The following is a 21,154-nucleotide window of genomic DNA, read 5'->3' on the forward strand; positions in this document are numbered from 1 at the left end:
CGCGGAGCCTGATGGGCTCTCCAGTCACCAAGTCCGTAATGGCAGTCCGAGATGGTGTTGTGACCACCAAGAAACTCACTACTTTTCCTTTTCCACTAACCCCCCTGTTTGGTAATAGCGAATTCACCCCAGGTACGTCTGACAAATCATTTAGAGAGTGGCTCGACACCCTGTGCCATTCAGTGGGTCATCTATTTCATCTATCATGAGTTATGTTTTTTCCCAAGCTGAAGTCGAAATATGGGATTCCGGAGTCCGAGAGACTGGGATACTTGCAGCTATGACATTGCGTTCTCCAGCCCGGAATAAGGATGCAGCGGGGCCGCAAACTGACTAAATATGAAAAATGGCTAATCCAAATTCACCAACAAAGGGATGATATCTGAAATGTACGATATGCTCCGGGATGGCACAAGCTCCCAGGCAATCCAAAGTCAGAAGCGATGACGGAGGGAATTGGGAGGCAATCTCTCTGGGAAGGACTGGGAGAGTATCTATTATAGAGCCAAGCACACTGCCTGAAATGTAGCTAGTATCGAAACGGCTATGAAAATATCGTCTTATTGTATTTAACTCCTGTGCGTCTCCACAGGGGCAAGCCACACAGAAGTCCCACCTGCTGGCGGGGCTGTGATAATGATGGCACTCTGCTTCATATACTGTGGAAGTGTCCGATGCGGTCTTCATACTGGTCCCAAATTATTCTAGATGAGATAGACAACCTAGTCTACGCTAAATCCCACGCCTTCCAGTGTATGTGAACCTGGGCCTCCCTAACACCATCACTTTCCCACTGAAGAGCATGAGGGGGCGACAGATGGGGTTAGCACTGGGCGCCGCAACGCAGAATATCTTGATGCACTGGGAGACGAGTACTCCTCCTACATATGTGGGGTTGCTCCATCAGCTGTGGCACATCATTGGGATGGAACGCATTTCTGCCACGCTAAGTGGCTCGGCAGCCTCCTTCCAGAAAGTGTGGGGTCCTTTTTTAAAACTACTTCTAGCGGAATTCAACAAAATCACCCAGCCCAAATACCTGAGGGTGCTGCGACTTTCTGATTTGGGGAAAGAGCCACAATCTACTTCCACTGAGTGAAGGAAACCGTCATTGTAGCAAGACACGATCTAGAAAGTTAGGGACCAAGGATATCGGGTGGGGGGTGTTCAGTTCTTAGTTCCATATAAACAGCTGTATCTTTCACAATGCAATGACCTCATTGCTCTGCTAGAGACACAGATGTGCAATTTTATTAGTGAGCGATATACCTTTTTTCACGATGCATCAAATGTGTTTCGACACATTCTTCGGCATTTAACGGCTGACGTTGTTGGAATGTTGTGTATTTTTGAAAATGCTAATAAAAACATTTAAACATAAGAGTACTCAATCATTATTGTAATGGAGTACTGTAAAAAATTGTAATATGTAAAGGTTTTAATGGTTATTGAAGATGAACATGTAAGTCATGTACCAAATAAAAAGGTTTTTTTTTTTTAAATCATTTGCTATTTCAGTGTATGTTCAGCAATGGAATGTAAGAGGAAGGAAGAGAAGAAAGACGATGGTTATGTGTGCATGTATGTCTGTTGAACTGACGGGCTTTAAAATACTGTTGGACTGAGAAAAGTTATACAAAGCTACAAATAACCGAGTGCTGTGTAACAAAAGGAAGACAGCCAAGCTGGTTTCCATACCTTATAGTAAAATGCTGCGCTGCTGTCTCCCATGCTCTACTTCAAGCTGGAAAAAGTGCCTCCAAGCCCAGCCTAAAAATCCTCCAAGTAGCCTCACTACATCACTCCTGTCACAATCAGGTACTTTGTTTGCTCTGCTTGGATATTTTCTTCGTGGACAAGGGACAAATAAAACATTTGTTGAAGATTACTCAAAACGGGAGCACGAGTGTCATTCTGTGCCTCTGTTGAAGACAACATACTACAACTTCTCTGAAGCGGGTTCACTAGCTGCCTGTGACATGGATAGTGAAGTCCAAACTTCAATCTATGGTACACACGAACTGGCTGGAACAAGCAGCTACCTTCCCTACCTAATTGCAGGATAGAACTGTAAACAGGCAATGGTGAACACTCAGATCAGCTCACCACAATGTATTAATTGTTGCAACGTATATTCAAGATCAGTAGGGGTAGCAGGCACCTCGAGGACAATCGAGGATCTAGCATTTTTCCTCGATTCCGCCAGCCTATGCTCCACACTTATAGTAGGGGGAGACTTTAACACCCAATACGAGCCCCTCCCGGACCATCTAGTGGGTATCACAAGCGAAAAGGATGATCTTTGGGGGATCCCGACTTTGGTGGCCCCATCTATAAAAGCATGGTCACCTATCGCCACCCAAATAACCTCTCTGACGCTTTGCCATTCGCTTAGGGCTTGTAATGGTCGAACTGAAGGAGATATTCCATCAAAATATACCTTCAATAGACCAGGATACGAGTCACGAATAGACTACATTATGGTCTCAGCCAAGGAATGGGATAAAGTAGAGGACTTTAGGATAGTCGCTAGGAACGATAGCGACCACAATGCTCTCTCATTGAGATTTGAGTTCCAGGGACTCTCCACCGGTGCGGAGGAAGAAAATCCACCACCCCCAGCCCCTCTGGTCTTAAACAGCAATAGACGTAGAATTAAATGGTCGAACCTCATGGAGAACCCAACTAACACCCAAAGGTTGTATGCAGCAGTGGTCCCAGCGCTAGAAAAAGTTGAGGCTCTTATAGCGCATTTAGCTTTAGGAGAAGCCGAGGTATCCGACACCACCCAAATTACTCAAGCTGAGTTCTCCAGCCTCGGGGCTATCCTTTCTGAGTTATGCTCTAACCTAGCAGAAGTACTGAACCCGGTGGCCAGGACAAAGAAATCCAGGAAGAAAAGAGCCTCGTGGTTCAATGCTTCTTGCAGGAGAGCAAAGGCTGCCTTATTAGAATCACTTAAAATAAGGGATAGTCCAACAAAGATCAGGGAAAAACGTCTAGCTTACAAGACCATTTTACGTATTGCTAAAATAGAGTGGGATGAGGAAAATTGGTCAGAGATGTCTGCTGCCCTCGCAACCCGAGACAGCCGAAAATTCTGGCAAATTGTTAAGCACGGATCAGCCGAACCTTTAGTTGCAGTTGAAGCAAATATAGCACCCACTGTTTGGGAGGATCACTTTAAAAACTTGTATAGATCACATAACCCGGATCATTTGGCAACTCCACTTGATCTCACAATGGATCAAGTTGCTGAAAGTGTAGCTCCCATTGATGGATTCACTGTGGAGGAAGTCACCAAGGCCATTTCGGGGCTGCCGCCTGAAAAGGCGCCAGGCCTCGATAGGCTCCCAGGCGACCTATACAGGCAAGAAGTCAAAATCTGGGCCCCATATCTTAGGCTGCTGTATAATGCAATCCTGAATGGCATGGAGATCCCTCCCACTTGGCTGGGGGCAGAGATAGTCCCTATTTTCAAAAAGGGTCTACCTCTGCTCCCGGTCAATTACAGGCCAATAAGCCTGATAGACGTCTCGCAAAAGCTATTCGCCAGGCTATTGCTGGATCGCCTGTTGGAATGGACAATGGAACATGATATACTGAGTGCGTTCCAAGCAGGCTTCAGAGAGAAGGTCTCAACGATAGATCAGGTCTTTCGGCTTGCCCTCATCCATTGGAAAACGGTACAGTTGGGGGGTGGCAGCCTCTACACTGTATTTGTGGACCTGAGGGCGGCCTTCGACCTGGTCCCTCGCAAAAAACTCTGGGAGGTGCTGGCCAAACTGGGGGTCCCCAAGGGCTTGTTGGAGATGATTATTCATCTCCACACCGCTAACTATGCACAGGTAAGGTGTGGCAAAGAGGGTGTTCTATCGAATAGTTTCCCCGTTGACAGGGGGGTAAGGCAGGGTTGTGTGCTTGCACCAACCCTGTTCTGCCTCTATGTCAACGGAGTTATCGCCCACCTGAACGGGGTGGTCGATTCTGATGCCCCCAAGTTAGCTGGAATTAGAGTGCCGGCGATTATGTACGCCGATGACACTCTACTGTTATCAAAGTCTACGATGGGAATCCAGCGAGTGCTTGATGGCTTTGTGGGTTTTTGTGGGGAATACGGACTAGAAATTAACATCCTAAAGACCAAATTCATGGTATTCAATCCCCCCCAAAGATCCGTTTTACCCCTAGTATTGGACAAAGTAGATTGGAAAGGGTGACAACATTTGAGTACCTGGGAATTACCTTAAATGAGAGAATGTCCTGGTGTACCCATCAAGAGAAAGCGTTCCTCAAATTGACTCAGTTTTCGGGTGGTACCATAAAGCTCATGTGCAATAATAAGTCATCTATTCGTCCTGTTGGTCCACCTTTACAGATCTACAGGGCACAGGCAAGGGGGGCTGCCATGTATGGATCTGAGCTTTGGGGCCATGTATCCTCTCAAGATCTGATGAAAGAGGAGAACAGGTTCATTCGGAGGATTGTAGCCCTCCCCCCTAGTACCCCTCTTGTCCCCTTAAGATTGGATCTTGGATTGCGACCCCTTGACGAAGAACTGGCTTTCAGACCGCTGGCATACTGGCGCAGGTTATGGTCAGTTCCGGAACTGATTAGCTACAGACAAGGACTTCAGGAGGTGCTTGCAATGCCCAATGCGGGGGAAATCAAATGGTTGAAATTTATTAAATCTGAGTTGGAGGGTTTGGGTCTTTTGAAACTGTGGTCTGATCCCTTATCCACCTGCCAACTATTCCCCAAAAAGACACTGGCAAAGGTATATTATGATAGCAAATTAATGACACTGTACCGTTGCCAAAATCAAGGGACATTGACAAGAGACATTTTTAGGCACCAAGGATATCTACAGCTTTGAGCCAATGTTAGATAACGTATATCCCTCCTTGCTTAGGAAACTATCTACAATGGAGACATGGGTCCCTCCCACTCCGACTATTTACAAGCAAGTGGAGCAAACATGTGAATGGCCTTTGTCCAGCTTGCAAACTGGCCGAGGAGTCTGAGCTCCACGCAAGAAATGGATCGTCCCTTTGTGCAGAAACCTGGGATTTGTAGACTATATAGTCGCTTTTAGAGTCCTCAAAACAGACTTGTCGAAACATATTGTATTTGCAGTAGCTAAGTACTTAGGAGCTCTGTGGTTTCTGAGGACAAAATGTATTAAGGCCGCCCAATGACCATAACATGTAATAACGTGATGGACTTCTCTGAATGAACTGAACGAATCTGTAAATTATAATTATGTTTTAACTGTTTTAATGGATTATTGTAATGTCTTTTATGGTGATAAAATTTTACCGAAATAAGGAATAAAAGAAGAAGTATTAATTGTTGCGTGCTGTGCGGGACCCTACTCACGGAAGTGTGCTTCTCCACGTTTCTGTGTTCATCTTTGAATATGCAACATTAAGCAACAAAAATATACACCTATCTGTTCCGTTTACCCTACTGAGATGACTGATCCAATCGAAGAAGGTATACGGCTAAACAGTAAAATGCTCACATACTCTGACGTCTCTCTGGGGAGACAGCACGGTACACGTCACACTAACACAGTTTACGGTACACGTCACACTAACAGTTTATGTGACCTGTTGCTGTCGTACCGCGTTGAATCATGCATTTGTTCCCGTGTATACAGTCTATCAAAACAGACTGTGGTCTGTATACTGATCAGATACATAACAGATTAAAATTCATTACTTACACTGAACAGCATACGATGCCAAAAGGACAGCAGTGTTATAAGGGCAAGGTAGGCTGCAAGAAGGAACAAAAATAACTGTTATAAGCTAGATTAAATTCAGCATAAAACCATCAAAGTACTGTTTTATCGTGCAAAATAAAGAAACTTAAAAGTGATCTTACCGTCCTGTGAGGACGTCTTGTCTGAGTTGCAAAAAATATAGGTACCTAAGAAAGCAATAGAAAAATATCTGTAATATGTATGTACCATAAATTAAAACAATAACTGTTGATGCTAAGATCAAGGCAAGGCAGCCTGGACCGCAAACGAGTGATCTGAGAAACATAAATCTTTCTTTACAGACGATAGCTAAAGGCAAGTCATGCATAAACCCAAGAATTGTCAAGACCAGTAGGCCTGGCGTTAGGGTGGTAATGCGTGGAAATAACAATTGTACATGTGTGTATTGCACGTGTTAAATCAATAAAGCCAGACCTATTGCCCTAGGCAAATAATTTCTTTTATATGAAAACAACAAAAAGGAAACCTAAAGAGATGGCAAAAACGATGGGAAAATTCACACAGGAAAGCAACAGGAAATAAATATGCAACTAAAAACAGAGACAAAGACTAATGGGTTAAGACTGAGTCATGACTAAAACATTTAAGTAGCCTGCTGCGTTGAAAACCCCAAACAAAAAAAAGGATTGGCTTCTGTATACATGTAGCTGAAAGAAATATATCGTGTGACGAATTACTTTACTTTTCAGAAGGAAAATACTTCCTTAAGCTTTGCAATACAAGTACTCAAAAGGAGTCAGAACGATATGCCAAACAGCCAACAACACGAGGCGAGGAAAAAATACTCCCCTGGGATAGGCCAAAGCCCATTCTACGTACACTTTAAGGATTTAGTATTAATAAATCATGTACGCATATAAGTTGTCAAGCTAACCCTAATAATTAGTCAGCTGGATAGACAAGACACACAATGCTGCTCGTCAACCGAAGCTTGTATTTTAATCATCAGACTTATCTAAGTCATAGTTCATGGTGCAGCGAGCGCTATAGATTTATTAAAATATAGAAAAATAATAAAATCACACTCATTAGTTTGATAACATATTCAGTAGAAAGTACCAAAAAAGATTAATCCAAATAAGCCTTCCATATGGAGTTACTATACGAAGGAGCTACATAGCAAGGAGTCAGGAACATGACCTGAGGGTAGACATGAAAGGTTCAAAATGCCACTCAAATATGCGTGTGCTAATATCAGACGATTCAATTTCTGGGTAGCAATCAACTCTCTGGGGTTCAGAAAAAAATAATATCTATCCACAGCATAATTTATGCAGCTGATGAAATGCCATTCTTACAGAAGAGGCAATTTGAGAAATTACAGGCTTACACACGAATCAAACATATGGCTATGGTTGGCCTGGGGAACACTGAATAATAGTACCACGTTGATGTTTGTTCCTCAACTTAAATAATTTGGCGGGGGTATAGTCCAGACTGATGAGTTACTTACAATGTTTCAGCTATAAAACGACAGATCTAATTGTGTACCAGCAAAACTGATCTACATAATGACAAACATTAGTGATTTCGAACTACTCCTCAAGAAGTGTGATCAATAATTTAGGAAATGAAGAAATCAAACCTATACAATAGTCCGAGATAGAAAGCAGCAGGTGTTTAAGTGATCCAGGAAGGAATTCCCTTCGATTTTGGTTGTGCTACTGTTCACAAAATTAAGGATAGTGAAACTACTGCTACTGTACAAGTATTGCAGAAGTAAGCACATAGCCTAGAGGCATCATATAAACAATGTAGGAGAAAGGGAATCTTACAATAGGAAGAAAGCGGTCATAATGTGGTCAAGCATTTGCCCAGAAATTCAGGTTTTTGTTTTGCAGCTATCCCATTTCAATAATAAAGGATGCAAAGGCCAAATATAAGTAGGTGTTGTTGCTCTGAAAACGTATCAACTCTTCTCATCCACCACTTCCCCTACCTTGGACACACTGCTATACAGGCTTGTTGTGCAGGGCCTATCCAAGGTCTAACTACTTAGCCAAGTAACTCCCCTTGTGGAGGACGTGATCTAATTCTGCTTCTGGAGATCAGACTCCACACACAGGCTGCTATATATTCTTGTTACGCTGATATATCTTGCCGATGTTAAGGTTTCTTTGAGAAGGGACCATTTTAAATTACAGGAAGAAACCCAAATGCAGTAGCAAGGATCTTGTTAAAATATCCAAGTAAATTTCAATGACTAATTCTCTAATGAAGGTTCGAGCAAAAAAGGACACCAAAGACACAAAATAAAGTTTGTTCCAGCACAAATGACACTCGTTCCGGGGGTTTATGAGACTGCAGTATTTGACTTCTAGTTTGAAAGGTACAGGGATATTAAACCAACTCAATCCCTGGGAATATGCAAGCCAGTAAAAACTACATTTCATTCATATTTGGAGCATTGAATAATTGAATATTCATTTTTGACTTGTCATCAGTTCTCATTCTTTCATAATTGTTTTGTCTGACGTCAGTAGAAAAAAGGGGAAGTTAGTTTGTCTTTCAATTCATCTGTTTTGCTTTAATCACCCATTAAGGAGCAGGGTCAAAGTTTTCTACGAACCAGACAGAGCATATTGGTCAGAAATGCAGACTCCCATGTTCACCAAGCTTGTCGAGCTATTTGTGACCAAGTAAAAGAAGTTGTACTGCTAACTAGGGGACACAATGGTAACTATTCCAAATCGTAGGTAAAATTATGACTAAGATAAAAGGCGTCTTAAGTGTACAACAAACTGGCGCAAAGTAAAATTAAAAGGATATTATACATTCATGAATTAGGAAACAAATTTCAGAAAAAATGGCAGTTGTGACCAAAAAGGGCCACGGTAATGAAGGCATCCATGTGGTCAGAAGCTTGTGGCTAAATTAACAAGTTACTTACCTTCAGGAATGATATATCTGTAAAAAACATTAGTTAGTGATAGATTCCTTACCTTAGAATTACCCCCAGGCGTCAGACTGGATCCGGAAAGTTTTCGTGAACAGTACCCCTGCGCAGCGGAAGGTGGCGTCGTGCGGCTCCGCGTCAGTCGTTGGTGTCGTGGTCGCTGAGATGACGATGCGGCAGCGACTTAGACTCCGCCCTCGCGCGCTGACGTCAGGTCTGTACAGGACTTTCCACGCCAGGAACACAGAGCCATGCAAGATACTCACCACTGGTGCATTGAAACTAGGGCCCTGAAAGAGATGGCCATAACCCTAGAAATCAGTTCGCAGAACGGGGAGGATGGGTGGGGCGGTAAGGAATCTATCACTAACTAATGTTTCTTACAGATATATAGTTACCGAAGTTAAGTAACTTGTTCATCTGAAAGAAACACGTAGTGATAGATTTCTTACCTTAGAATAGATACCCCAGCAATACCAACCCGGGTGGTGGGTCTGTGGACCAAGATCACTCCAGAAAGTCACAGAGAACAGAACAGCAAAAGCAGCCGTCTCTCCAGACTTGGCTGTCCAGGCAATAGTGCTTAGTAAAAGTGTGCAGCGAGGCCCACGTAGCTGCCCGACAGATGTCTTGTAAGGGGACACCACGTCCCAATGCCGTAGTGGCAGCAGTCGCCCTGGTGGAATGGGCGTGCACCCCCACTAGAGGCTCCTTTTTAGCCAGAGAATAACAGGATTTAATATACAAGAAGACCCATCGGGAGATAGTCCGCTTGTGTGCGGCCCGACCTTTCTTGGCGCCAAAGTAGCCAACAAAGAGCTGGTCATTCACCCAGAACTGTTGTGTGCGATTCAGTTAAAATGAGAGCGCACGGTTTGGGTCCAGACGGTGGAGCCTCTCTTCCTCTCTGGAAGGATGCGGAAAGAAGGTAGGCAAAGTAATGGTCTGCCCGATGTGAAAGGCATTGATAACCTTAGGCTGAAAGGAAGAACGTGTTCTGAGCACAACCTTGTCCGGAGGGACAGATAGAAAAGGAGGTTTACAAGAAAGAGCTTGGAGCTCACTTACTCTCCTGGCAGAGGTGATAGCAACCAGGAAAGAAGTCTTCAAAGTCAGCAGACGAAGAGGACAGTTGTGAAGAGGCTCAAAGGGAGCGCACATTAAATATGTAAGAACCAGGTTCAAGTCGCACTGTGGCATTACGAAAGGAATGCGAGGGAAAAGATAAGTAATGCCTTTGAGGAATCTATTTACAAAAGGGGTCTTGAAAAGAGAGAGCTGATCAGGGAGCCTGAGAAAGGCCGAAATAGCAGAAAGGTAGCCCTTGATAGAGCCCAGAGCAGAGCCCTGCTGGGCCAAAGAGAAAAGGAACAGAAGAACTTCTGAGAGAGGGGCAAAAAGGGGATCCACAGCCTTTGCTGTGCAACATGCCACAAACCTGCTCCACCTGCAGGAGTATACCAACTTAGTGGAGGGACGCCTGGTTGCCAGAATGACATCACAGACTTCAGGAGGCAAGTTGAACAGAATCAACTGCCGCCACCCAATCTCCATACAAAGAGGTGGAGACTAGACAGGTTTGGGTGGAGGACTGTCCCCTGCTACGATAGAAGATACTCCCAAAGAGACAGTCAGATCGGGGAATCGATCATCGTACTGAGTAGCTCGGGATACCAAACCGGAGCCACAAGAATGACTTGGGCCTGGTCGCGCCTGATCTTCTTCAGCACTCAGGGCAGAAGTGGTATAGGCAGAAAGGCGTACAACAGACCGCAACTCCACTTGCGACGAAAAGCAGCATCTAGCGAGTGCCGCCTTGGAAATTCCAACGCGCAGAATTGCAGACATTGCGCGTTCTCTTCGGAGATAAATAGATCTTACCAAGGCTCTCCCCACTGTTGAAAGAGACCTTGCCCCACGTCCCTGTGAAGATGCCACTCGTGATCCATCATGCACCTGCGGCTGAGTTTGTCCGCCCTGGCGTTCAGTGAACCTGCCAGGTGTTGAACCACCAGGCAAATGCCTTGCTGTTCCAGCCATGTCCAGAGGCGGAGAGCCTCTGGACATAGGGTCCACGACCCCACCAGCCCTGTTTGTTGCAGTACCACATGGCGGTGGTTTGTCTGAACACCTGCACTACTTTCCCCTTCACAGCGGGAAGGAATGCCTTCAGTGCAAGTCGGATCGCCCGAAGCTCCCGAAGTTTAATATGGAGCCTGGACCAGAGACCTCTGATCTCCGCCTCTCCCATGTGGCCCCACCAGCCCAAGAGGGATGCATCTGTCACTACTGTACTCTCCGGCTGGGGAAGGGACAAGGATTTGCCATGGACCCAATGCTGGCTCGTGAGCCACCAATGCAGCTGCTGTGCAGTGCCCTCAGAGCTGGACGTAATCGGACAGGTTCCCCATATGCTGCGCCCACTGGTACTTCAGGTCCCGCTTCAGAGCCTGCATATGCCATCTGGCATGAGTGACCAGCAGGATGCAGGAGGCCATGAGGCCCAGCAGCCTCAGGGTCATCCTGACCGAAACCCAGGATAGAGACTGAAAGATCGGAATCATAGCCTGAATATCCTGGACTCGCTGTTCGGGAGGATAGGCCAGAAAAAGCGTCATATCCAGAACCGCCAGCAGGACGGGAATGTGGGAATATGCGTCCTCCAGGTCCAATGCTACCATCCAGTCTAGCGGATCCAGGGCAGGGTTAGCATCTTGAACTTCTCCTTCCGGAGGAAGAGATTGACGTCCCTGAGGTCCAAGATAGGACGCAGGCCCTTGTCCCTCATGGGAACCAGAAAGTAGTAGGAATAAGAACCACGTCCTACTTCTGGTGCAGGAACGCGCTCGATGGCCCCCTTGGCCAAGAGGGCCGCGACTTTCTGTTGAAGAAGTGCAAAGTGATCCCCCGACATGCAGTGGTACTGGGGTGGCATGGCTGGAGGGGTAGTTTCAAAGGGGAGGGAGTAGCCCCTTCGGACAATTTGTAAAACCCACCGGTCCAAAGTGATGGTGCGTCAGTGGGGGAGGTGATGGCGAATCGTGCCGCTCACTGGCGTTTGATGGGCCTAAAAAACTGGACTAAGAAAGTTTTGGGGCAGTGGTGGCCAAGGTGGAAGTGGACTGACCCGCCCGCTGGCCCCCCTGACCCGCCTCTGAGGGTCCCGCGGACGCTCTGAGACTGTTGCTGCGCCAGCCTGTGGCTCTGAAGCGAATGTGTCGGTCGCCCCTTCCTTGGCCACGTAAGAAGCGAAAAGCAGAAGGCGGAGGAGGACGCGTGGCGGAAAGGAATAAGGACTTGGCCGTAGCCCGTGAGTCCTTAAAGTGCAAATGCCATCAAAGGGCAGGTCCATCAGGGTGTTCTGGACATCCCTGGAAAAGCCAGTAGTCCTCAGCCAGGCGTGGCGGTGGAGCGCCACTGTTGTGAAAATCGCCCTGCCCAGCGAGTCGGCGGTGTCAAGGCCACATCGAATTGTGAACTTTGCTGTATTTCTCCCCTCAGCAATAGCCTGACTGAGCGGTGTCCACGCCTCCTCCGGACACTGAGGCAGCACTTGCGCCATCATATCCCACACAGAGTGGGAATAACTGCCGAAGAGGCATGCAGTGTTCACAGACCGCAGCCCTGAACTGGCAGAAGAAAAAATCTTTTTCCCAAATTGTTCCAGTCTCTTGGATTCCCTGTCCGGGGGTGCGGTAGGGAATGCGCTCTGGGACGTTGTGGCTTGGACAACCAGGCTCTCAGGGGTTGGGTGTTGGGGGAGGAAAAGGTGGGTCGCCCAGGGCCAGGTGATGGCGTCAGGCAACGTTCCTATCCACAGGAGCCCCTGTGTTGGGCCTGGACCAGGTGCCCAAAAGAAAGTCAGAAACGGCATCATTAAAAGGCAATAGTGGTTCCGCAGAGGTAGCCGCCGGCTGAAGCACTTCTGTCAAGAGGTTAGTCCTGACGGCCCCAATAGGGAGTTGTAGGTGGAGAGCCCCTGCCACCCTACGCAACACCACTGCGTAACTTGCACCCTCCTCCGTAGCCACGGTAGGAGGAGTTAGCATGCCAAGGTCAAGAGAGGTGTCAAGACCACGGGTATCCCCCAAGTCCTCTGCCCAGTCCGGGTCATACTCACATTGAGCTGTGAGAGGGTCCTTAGACCCCTCCCAGTCCTCCTCTTCCTCCAAAGGCTGATGTACAGGCCGAAAATAAGGAGGTTGGACATAGGGGTAGAAAGGCCACATCGGCGTCGAGCGACACCGTTCCAGCGCCGTGTCCACATCGGGGCTGAAACCGGGAACGATGTCGTCCGGTGGCACGGGCGACGTCGGAGGTGGTGCCAGTGGGGTCAACGTCGGTGGAGGTGTCACAAGGTCAACCGGCGTCGACCTGGATCGAGGCCTGGATCCCTGGGGGCCTGCAGCACCGGGCCATAGTCGACAGCGATGCCAGAGCCTGAGCCGTTGACAGTAAATGGCGAGGACCGGGGCCTGAAGGCGTGCCGGCGGGGCCCGGCGGCCCAAAGAGGCGGGCCATGGCGGACAGGAATTCCTATAGCCAACGTAGCCGGGAAGGGTGGGTCTGCCGACAGCGACTGCGTTGGCTCCACCGGTGCTGCGAGGGAGGCACAACCTGCACCCTCAGCTGCGTCAGGTGAGGGGAAGTCGGAGAACGATGACACTTCAACTTCTTGTCATGCTTTGCCTTACCTGACCCCGAGTGCGAAGACTTCGATCCAGACGAACGATGGTGATGGCTCTGCGACTGGTCCCTTAATCTCCCACGGGTCTGGAACCTTGAGTGGCGCGGAGCCGACTGCCGGACTTCAAGCAACTTTCGGGGCAGCTCCCGCAAAGTATTCAGTGCCATTGCCCGGCAGACGGGGCACGACTTGGGGTCGTGGTCGCGCCCTAGGCAGTAGAGAGACACGCGGTGCGGGTCCGTCGCCGACATCATGCGATGACAGTCCCCGCAAGACTTGAAGCCGGGCATCCCTATGGCACCAGGAGTCGAACGACTCGAAAAACAGAAACAAAAAGGCCTCGAAAAACTCAGTCAAAAAATTACTGGGGGTACCGCTCTCTCCAGATCTGCGTTTGCTGGTGCGGAAAAAGAAAGAACTGAGGTCAGCGCGTGAGGGCGGCATCTAAATAGCTGCCGCGACGTCATCTCGGAGGAACACAACAACACCTTCCGACACACAGGGGTACTGCTGACGAAAACTTTCCGGATCCAGTCTGACGAAAGTAAGGAATCTATCACTACGTGGTTCTTTCAGATACCACAAACAGAGAAAATGCCTTTCAGGTTGCTTTCTAGTACAAGCAGTTCGTGGGAGCTATAAGATAATTTGTTCTAACTGCACAAGTCTGGATATATAGTATTAATTGTTTGGGTCTCAGAGACAGATAATATTCATATGAAGCTCTGTATGCCCCCGAAACTCAACTTCGCTGTGTATAAAGCGACAGAGCTAATCTGAGTACTTTTTGAAAGATTCAGAAGGTTAGCCATTCAGCTGGTTGAGGTGATTTTTTTTTTTTTTTTTTTTTAAAAAGCCCGAGATTTCCGGGTGTCCAATTGCAGACTCTCCTAGTTAGACCTAGATTAACTGATCTTTAGAAGTGATCCATAGTAGAGGACACTGGATGTTCTACTCAGAATTATACATCTAAAACTGCTTAAAGAGCAGTACATACTTTTTAAAAATAGGTTCTACTGTGTACTGTCAGAGATGAACACATTATTTTTCTTCAGTAAAGCTCTTTATGGTGGTTACTCTATATAACTGCAGATTCCTCACCAATAGAAAATCTCCAGGCATCAGAATGGATCTGGAGAATTCTTCAGCAATGACGCCACACGCCGGTTAGTGGCGATGTATGGCTCCAAGGTAACATCCTGGCAGTGACAAAGCCAGAGCCGTACATGGAAATACAGAAGTGTAGGTACTCCCTTGTTAGAGTACTTGTCTTCTCATGAGAAGTGTTGGTACTCTCCCATTAAATGTATTGCAGCAGTGAAGAGAAGTGCCTTTACTCTCATTTAAAATTAAATAAGGGGTGTGTGGCCAAGATGGCGGCGTAAGCGGACGTGAAATTGGTCCCTCCGCTCCGGCCTCAACCTAATCGCCATATCCCTTGGTGCCTGGCCACTGCAGAGCCATGTCCGGACAGGCATTTCCCCCGAGACAGTGAGGGTGGCGCCTTGGGGCTCGATCGGGGCTAACTCCCCGGCAAGAAATGAGAGAGGCCGGAGTGTGTGCCAACAACATAGATCCAAGAGACAAGGTGGCAGCCCTTCAGTGACGAACCCAGCCCAGCCGGAAACTGAGAAAGGCTGCGCCTACCTGAGGGCAGCATCAGAGAGGAGGAGGAGGAATCCGGAGCGGAGACTGCAGTCCCGGTAGCAGAGCACTTGTGCTTGCTGGAGGCTGCAGAGGCCCAAAAGGCGAGAGGTTCAGCGTACACCGGAGGCCTAAGGAGTCAGAAGAGGCCGGGGTGTGCTTGTTCCCCAGAGACCTGGACGCCGGAGCCCACAGGGTCTGCCCGGATCGCAGAAAGCAAGGTGAGAGAGAAGGGGCAAAGGAGCCGGACAACAACATTGATGGCCATAAAGCGAGGCCCCCTGAGGCAGAGGGATTAGGCAGAGGTTAGCGGCGAGAGGCGGCTGGGAATAGACTGCCTACGCGTAGCAAAGCACAGGCAAAAAAAGGGCCGCTTGGTGGCCCCCAGACCCACTCTGGCCTTAATCACCCAGAACAGAGAGATCCGCCCGGACGACAAGAGTGGGAGAACGGCTGAGGCATGTGGGCCTGCCGAATCAGGCCCAGAGGAACTTCTTGAGGTCTGCTGAGCGCGGGGTAGACGTGTCTGCCTGCCTGGACCATGCATGAGAAGAGGCGGAGGGGGGAGCAGCTGAGGCATTCGCAATGATTGAGGGGTCCTACATCCTCCCGCCCCAACTAATTTTAGGGGCGACCCGAGGTGGTTGGACCTCTCGACTGACATGTAGGTGTCTGTGGGCTGAAGCGCTGCCTGCTGGTAGGGCAGACCATCGATTGCACCAGTTAGGCCCCCCAAGGACACACGAGGGGCTTGGTAGAGCCCTCCCAGATGATTAGAGAGGAGCAGAGGAGTGCATTGACCTATAGGCCACGTGCCATACGCCTGTAGACCACTGAGACTTTGGGGTGCCCCCATCCTGGGGGACCTTTTGGCACCAAAGTGAAAGCTGAAGAGCTGGGCTATATCCCTGCAAAGGGGCACTGTGACTAAACTGCCCATAAAGGAGCACTGAACCGAACATCGGAGACATTACAGCCAAGGGTCCCTCGCTGCAGGTTAGACTATGGGCTGCAACCAAGTGAAGTAATGGTGTGCCCCTGCTGTCCTAAGCCTAGGGCTTGATCTGGTAGCGACTAGGGCTTGATCTGGTAGCGACTGTGCCTTCCTAGCCTCGCCAAGAGCTGGGCTTATTTTTCTGCAGAAGCACAGCTACTGCGATAGCTGTAAAGACCTATGCGGGTCCAGTGCAAAGGCTGCCCTGGGTCCTTATGCTTACAGGAACAAATATGGCTCACCCGGTAAGTAGACAGTGGGTCCACAGCCCACCTTGCAATAGGGGACACATGGGAAAATACTTTGCAGGAGGAAGACATGCAAACCATACTGAAAAATGTAAAATCCAGCCTGATAGCATAGCCTCTAAGCTTGACAATCTCACTGCCCGCCTGGACATTGTCCAGCAGCGCGTAGAAAAACATGAAACCTGGATTGATGTCTCCGAGAACACAGTTTTAGACGCTGAAGATCTCCAAACAGAATCAAAAGAGCAACTGCTACAGGTGGACAAGATACTACAACTAATTTAAGCCAAAAACAAAAGATTTGGAGGCCAGATCCAGACGTAATAATATTAGGATCACAGGAATACCAGAAATAACCAACATTCCAAACATTGGAGAAATTCGTGGAAACACTACTGCGCAAGCTGTTTGGCAGTGAACTCTACAGTGTGTGTCTGGCGTGTGGCGTCCTGGGTGCCACCGACGACTTTGGTGTGGCGTCGGTGCTTTTTTGTAGCTGTAAAGCCTTAGGGCGCGCAGTCGGGGGCAGTCCGTACTTTAATTGGTGGCGTAGGCCTTGGAGACGGACTGACCTGCTTTGAGGTGGGCGCCGCTTTAGATGCAACCGACTTAGTTTTCTCAGGATGCTGTTTGCGTCCATGCGTTGACTCGAGCTCTTGGCGCGCAGTAGGCACGCTTTTCCGAATCGACTGGCTATGCTCTTTCGGGTCGAGGTGTGTTTTAGACTCTAAGCCTTTGACGATTAGTTGTTTGGAGGCCTGAAGCTTCGGATCGATGGTCTTCGGAGGCTTGAGTCCTTTGTTAGTGTCGCCATCTTTAGACGTGGACGTCGACGGAGTCAGCGTGACGCGCTTCACTTTAGAGGCAGGCGTCGCCGATCCGATCGTTGGCTCGACACCCCCTTTTGACCCCGAGGGGTCGAGGACACTTTTCGATTTGATTGGATTGGAAGCTGTCGATCCGATCACTGTTGGGATCAGTTTCGATTTCGCCTCTGTTGGTTTCGATTTCACCGTTGACTGTGGTTGATCGACCAATGGCTCTTTAGAAATATTCTTAGCCGGGTATTGAAGCGTGGCTATAGAATGTGGACGAAGATCTTGGCTAAGGCCTTCCGGCGACGCCTCGACCTGAGCCTTGGAAGGTACAGTGTCATAATCGGGCCCCGAGACTGCGGTTGGGCTTTGCTCATCGCTTGAGTCGTCATCGACGGCTCCGATGGCCTGTGCGTCGTCTCCTACCTCGACGACGTCTTCGTCATGGACGTAGTCTTCTTCTTCGTCCTCATCATAGTTTGAGTTGTGCTCCGACGCCGGATCCGACTGTTGATCCGGATCCTCTTGTTCTACGCCCTCTTCGTCTTCAGCCCCGAAGATGTTCTTTGGGTCGGGCGCTGTCGTCCGCGCCAACTGTCTCGCCGCACGTCGAAGCCCAAGTGTTTTCTTTGACCTGAATCAAGAACAGGCCATGCAGCTGGCCTCGTCGTGGTCCGGTGATAAACATTTATTGCACACTGGGTGCACATCGTTGTGGGGGTACTTCGAGTTGCAAACGGGGCACCGTTTGAACGGGCTCCGTTCCATCATAGATCATTGATGGGGCCTTTGGTATTGAAAAGAGGCAAACGGCCTTCGACGTCCGACTCGAAGAACTGTAACAAGTAAGTGGCACCGAACGAAAGACAATACCGACGCCCCTAAGGCCTTTTGGCCTCGAAAAAAGGTGTATATATCTATTTCGAACGTGAGTTACGAAAGTACATCCGAACCCAATGGTGGAAAAAAACAATCTGAGGATGGAGTGGATGCCCATGTGCACTGTAGTCCAGGGGAGGAGCCACCTATCTCGTGAAACTTCGAAGACTCTTCCAGGACAACAATGTGCAATCATCCGGACCCAATACTAGGTAGGCGGCGATCTATGCATAAGATGTGAATTCAGCAGCCCACATGCCTCGAACACAAGGTTCCGCCTGAAACTCAAGACTCACCTTTTCCCGAAGAATAAAATTTGAATCTGTGTCTTTGACCTCTGTTTTCCGCTGATTGCCATGACGACTGCCTCCTTTTGGACTGCATTCACAGCGCGAGGACACACTGATTATAGTGTAACCAGGCGCTTTATAAATGTTTTTATTATTATTATGTGGACTGTCTTTTTGAATCATTTTTTTTCCAACGTTGAGGCAGTTCTTGCCAAAAACCATATAGAGATGAACAGTGCTAAGATTCATCCCCTTTAAAACAAAGGTGCCTTCCTGAACAATTGTCTTTTCATTCCCCCGCTCCAAGCTCTGGGACTCAGATGCATTAGATTAGGATGGCACCCTAAAGGCCTGATGACACATCCTGGTTCGGTGTCAAACAATTCCAGGCTTTGGTATTCTGAGCAGAGTAATAAAAGATTAAATGTTTCAGCCTGACAAATAGGTGTAACAGAGTTAGTATTGTAATGCAGTTCCAAGTCCAGAAATGACATTTTCAGGATTAATATGGCACCATCTGGTGCTCCACTTTCTGGCATTTTTCAATACCTTGGCATTTTTCCACACCACACCCAACCACACCGAAAATAACAGAGCATTAACATGCTGCATATCTTGCTATCTTATTAATCACAGCACTAATAGGAAAGAGGAAAGCCGGTGAGGAATCCACAGGGAAGCACATTATACACCAGAATCAATGGTACTAAAGGTAAATAATTATATCTCCTGATTACAGTGTTTCCTACAGACCATATATCCTATAATTAAGTCTCAAAGCAATACCCTGCATTAAATGTACTGAGTAATCCCACTTAACCAAGGAAGTCATGCAGCACAGGACTGGCAAAGTATCAATCACTGCGCTCCTGAGCAGTGAGGCAATAATGTTTCCTAAAAGTATGTAAGAATGACCGAGTGGCTGCCCAGCCACTAGGACATCCCTGGGGAAATTAGCAGAAGCCACCACTGCAGGTCTCGTTCAGTTCCCTCCGAGATCTGGACAATGTTGGAGAGATTCCCCGGATGCTGCACCCACTGGAACTTCAGGTCCCACTGCAGAGCCCGCATATGCCATCTGGCATGTGTCACAAGCAGGATGCAGGAAGCCATGAGGCGCAGCTCCCTCAGAATCATTCACACCGAAATTTAGGACAGAGGATGAAACATCTGGCGCATTGCCGGAATACCCTTGACTTGCCATTTGGGAGGCTAGGACTGAAACTGCACAGTGTCCAGAACTGCTCCGATGAAAGGGAGCATCTGAGAGGGAGTCAGATGTGACTTTCGCATGATGATAATGAACCCCAGCGAATGAAGGAGGTGGAGATGGGAGAAGACAGCCTGGGGTGAGAAAGCCTTCAACAGCCAGTTGTTGGGATGGGGAAAGGCTGTACCACTTATCTGCATAGTTGAGCGTCGACCACCACCATTACCTTGGTGAATACCAGAGCGGTGCTGGTTAAGGCCAAAGGAGTGCACAGTGAACTGAATGTCCTCATGGCCTACCCTAAATGGCAGGTAGAGCCAATAAGCAGGCAGGACGGAATGTGAAAATAGGTGTCCTGCAAGTCCAACGCTACCATCCAGTCGCCTAGATCTGGGTCCAGACCAGTCCAGACCTGAGCTAGAGTGAGCATCTTGAAATTCTCCTTGTTGAGGAAGTAGTCGAGGGCTTGAAGATCTAGGAAAGGACAAAGACCTTTGTCCTTTTTAGGACCAGAAAATAGTAGGAATAACAACCACAGCTTACTTCTGGTACCGAAACTCGCTTAACCAAGAGAGTCATGACTTCCCCCTGAAGCAGAGTCAGGTGATCCTCTGTCAGCGGTCATAAGATGGAGAAATAGAGGAAGGTGTAGTTTCACAGGGGAGGGAGTAGCCCCTTCAGACTATCTGGAGTACTCACCAGTATGAAGTGATGTTCTGCCACTGGTGGAGGTGATGGCTGATCCAGCCAGCAACTGGCTGCTCATGATCCTGAAGTGCAAGACTAGTAGGGCTTGGAGGCTGAGGCCGAGGCTGCTGGGGAGGTGGTGGTCTGACTGGACCTCTGGCCGCCCAATCCACGGGGTCAGAACAAGCCACGCCCTTGGCCACGTGGAGATTGCTGAACTTGCGCAGCCTTGTGGCAGGAGTATGGCTGGCGTGGCTGAGAGCCTCTTCTGTAGCCCTGAAAGGGGCGTAAGGCAAACATGGGACATGTGGCCACTGAGAGGCCCGAGGACTTAGCTGTAGCCAAGAGTCCTTAAAGTGCTCCAGCACCATGTCTGCCTGGTCTCCAAAGAGACGAGTGCGATCAAAGGGCATGTCCTTGCGAGAGGTCTAGACATCCCTTAAAAAGCCTGAAGTTCTCAACCAGACGTGGCGTCGAACAGCCACCATCAAATAATCACTCTGCTCAGCAAGTTAGTTGTGTCAAGATTACAACGAATGGCTAATTTTGCTGAGTCTGTCCCGGCTGATACCGCTTGTGTGAGGACGGCCCAGGACCTGTGGCAGCATTTGTGCAACTGTTTCCCACTTAGAGTGGGAATAAAGGCCCAATAAGCATGCAGTGTTCACTGACCGTAATGCAAGACTGGTGAAGAAAACATTTTCTTACCCTAACTATAAAGCCTCTTAGATTCCTGTCCGGGTGTGCAGAAGGGAACGCACTGTGGGAGGTAGAGGTTTGGACCACCAAACTCTCAGGGGGTTAAGGTGGTTGGTGAAGAAACTTGGCTCCTGCGGTGCAGGGCAGCAGTGGCAGGCAATTCACAGGAGCCCTGAGCGGAGCCTGGAACAGGTTTCCAGTAGGAAATCAGTTAAAGTCTTGTTGAAGGACAGTTAGGGTTCCGAAGAGGAGACACCTGGCTGCAGGACCTCTTTCAAGATATTAGTCTCGACCGCCGCGGAATAGAGCTGAAGGTC

The 21,154-nt window shown here is 48.4% G+C and overlaps 1 protein-coding gene across 1 annotated transcript in view; it reads right to left on the reverse strand.

Moving 5' to 3' along the window:
• Positions 1–21,154, reverse strand: part of PTPN4 (protein tyrosine phosphatase non-receptor type 4) — a 1,253,225-nt gene that overhangs the window by 1,072,465 nt on the left and 159,606 nt on the right. Inside the window, exons 6-7 of the mRNA XM_078682081.1 lie at positions 5,890–5,934; positions 5,729–5,781 (exon numbers count right to left, since the gene is read on the reverse strand). Of these exons, the coding sequence (XP_078538207.1) occupies positions 5,729–5,781; positions 5,890–5,934 (98 nt within the window). The remainder of the gene's footprint in view (positions 1–5,728; positions 5,782–5,889; positions 5,935–21,154) is intronic.

This window comes from Lissotriton helveticus, chromosome 3_1, assembly GCF_964261635.1.
Source record: "Lissotriton helveticus chromosome 3_1, aLisHel1.1, whole genome shotgun sequence".
Lineage (NCBI taxonomy): Eukaryota > Metazoa > Chordata > Amphibia > Caudata > Salamandridae > Lissotriton > Lissotriton helveticus.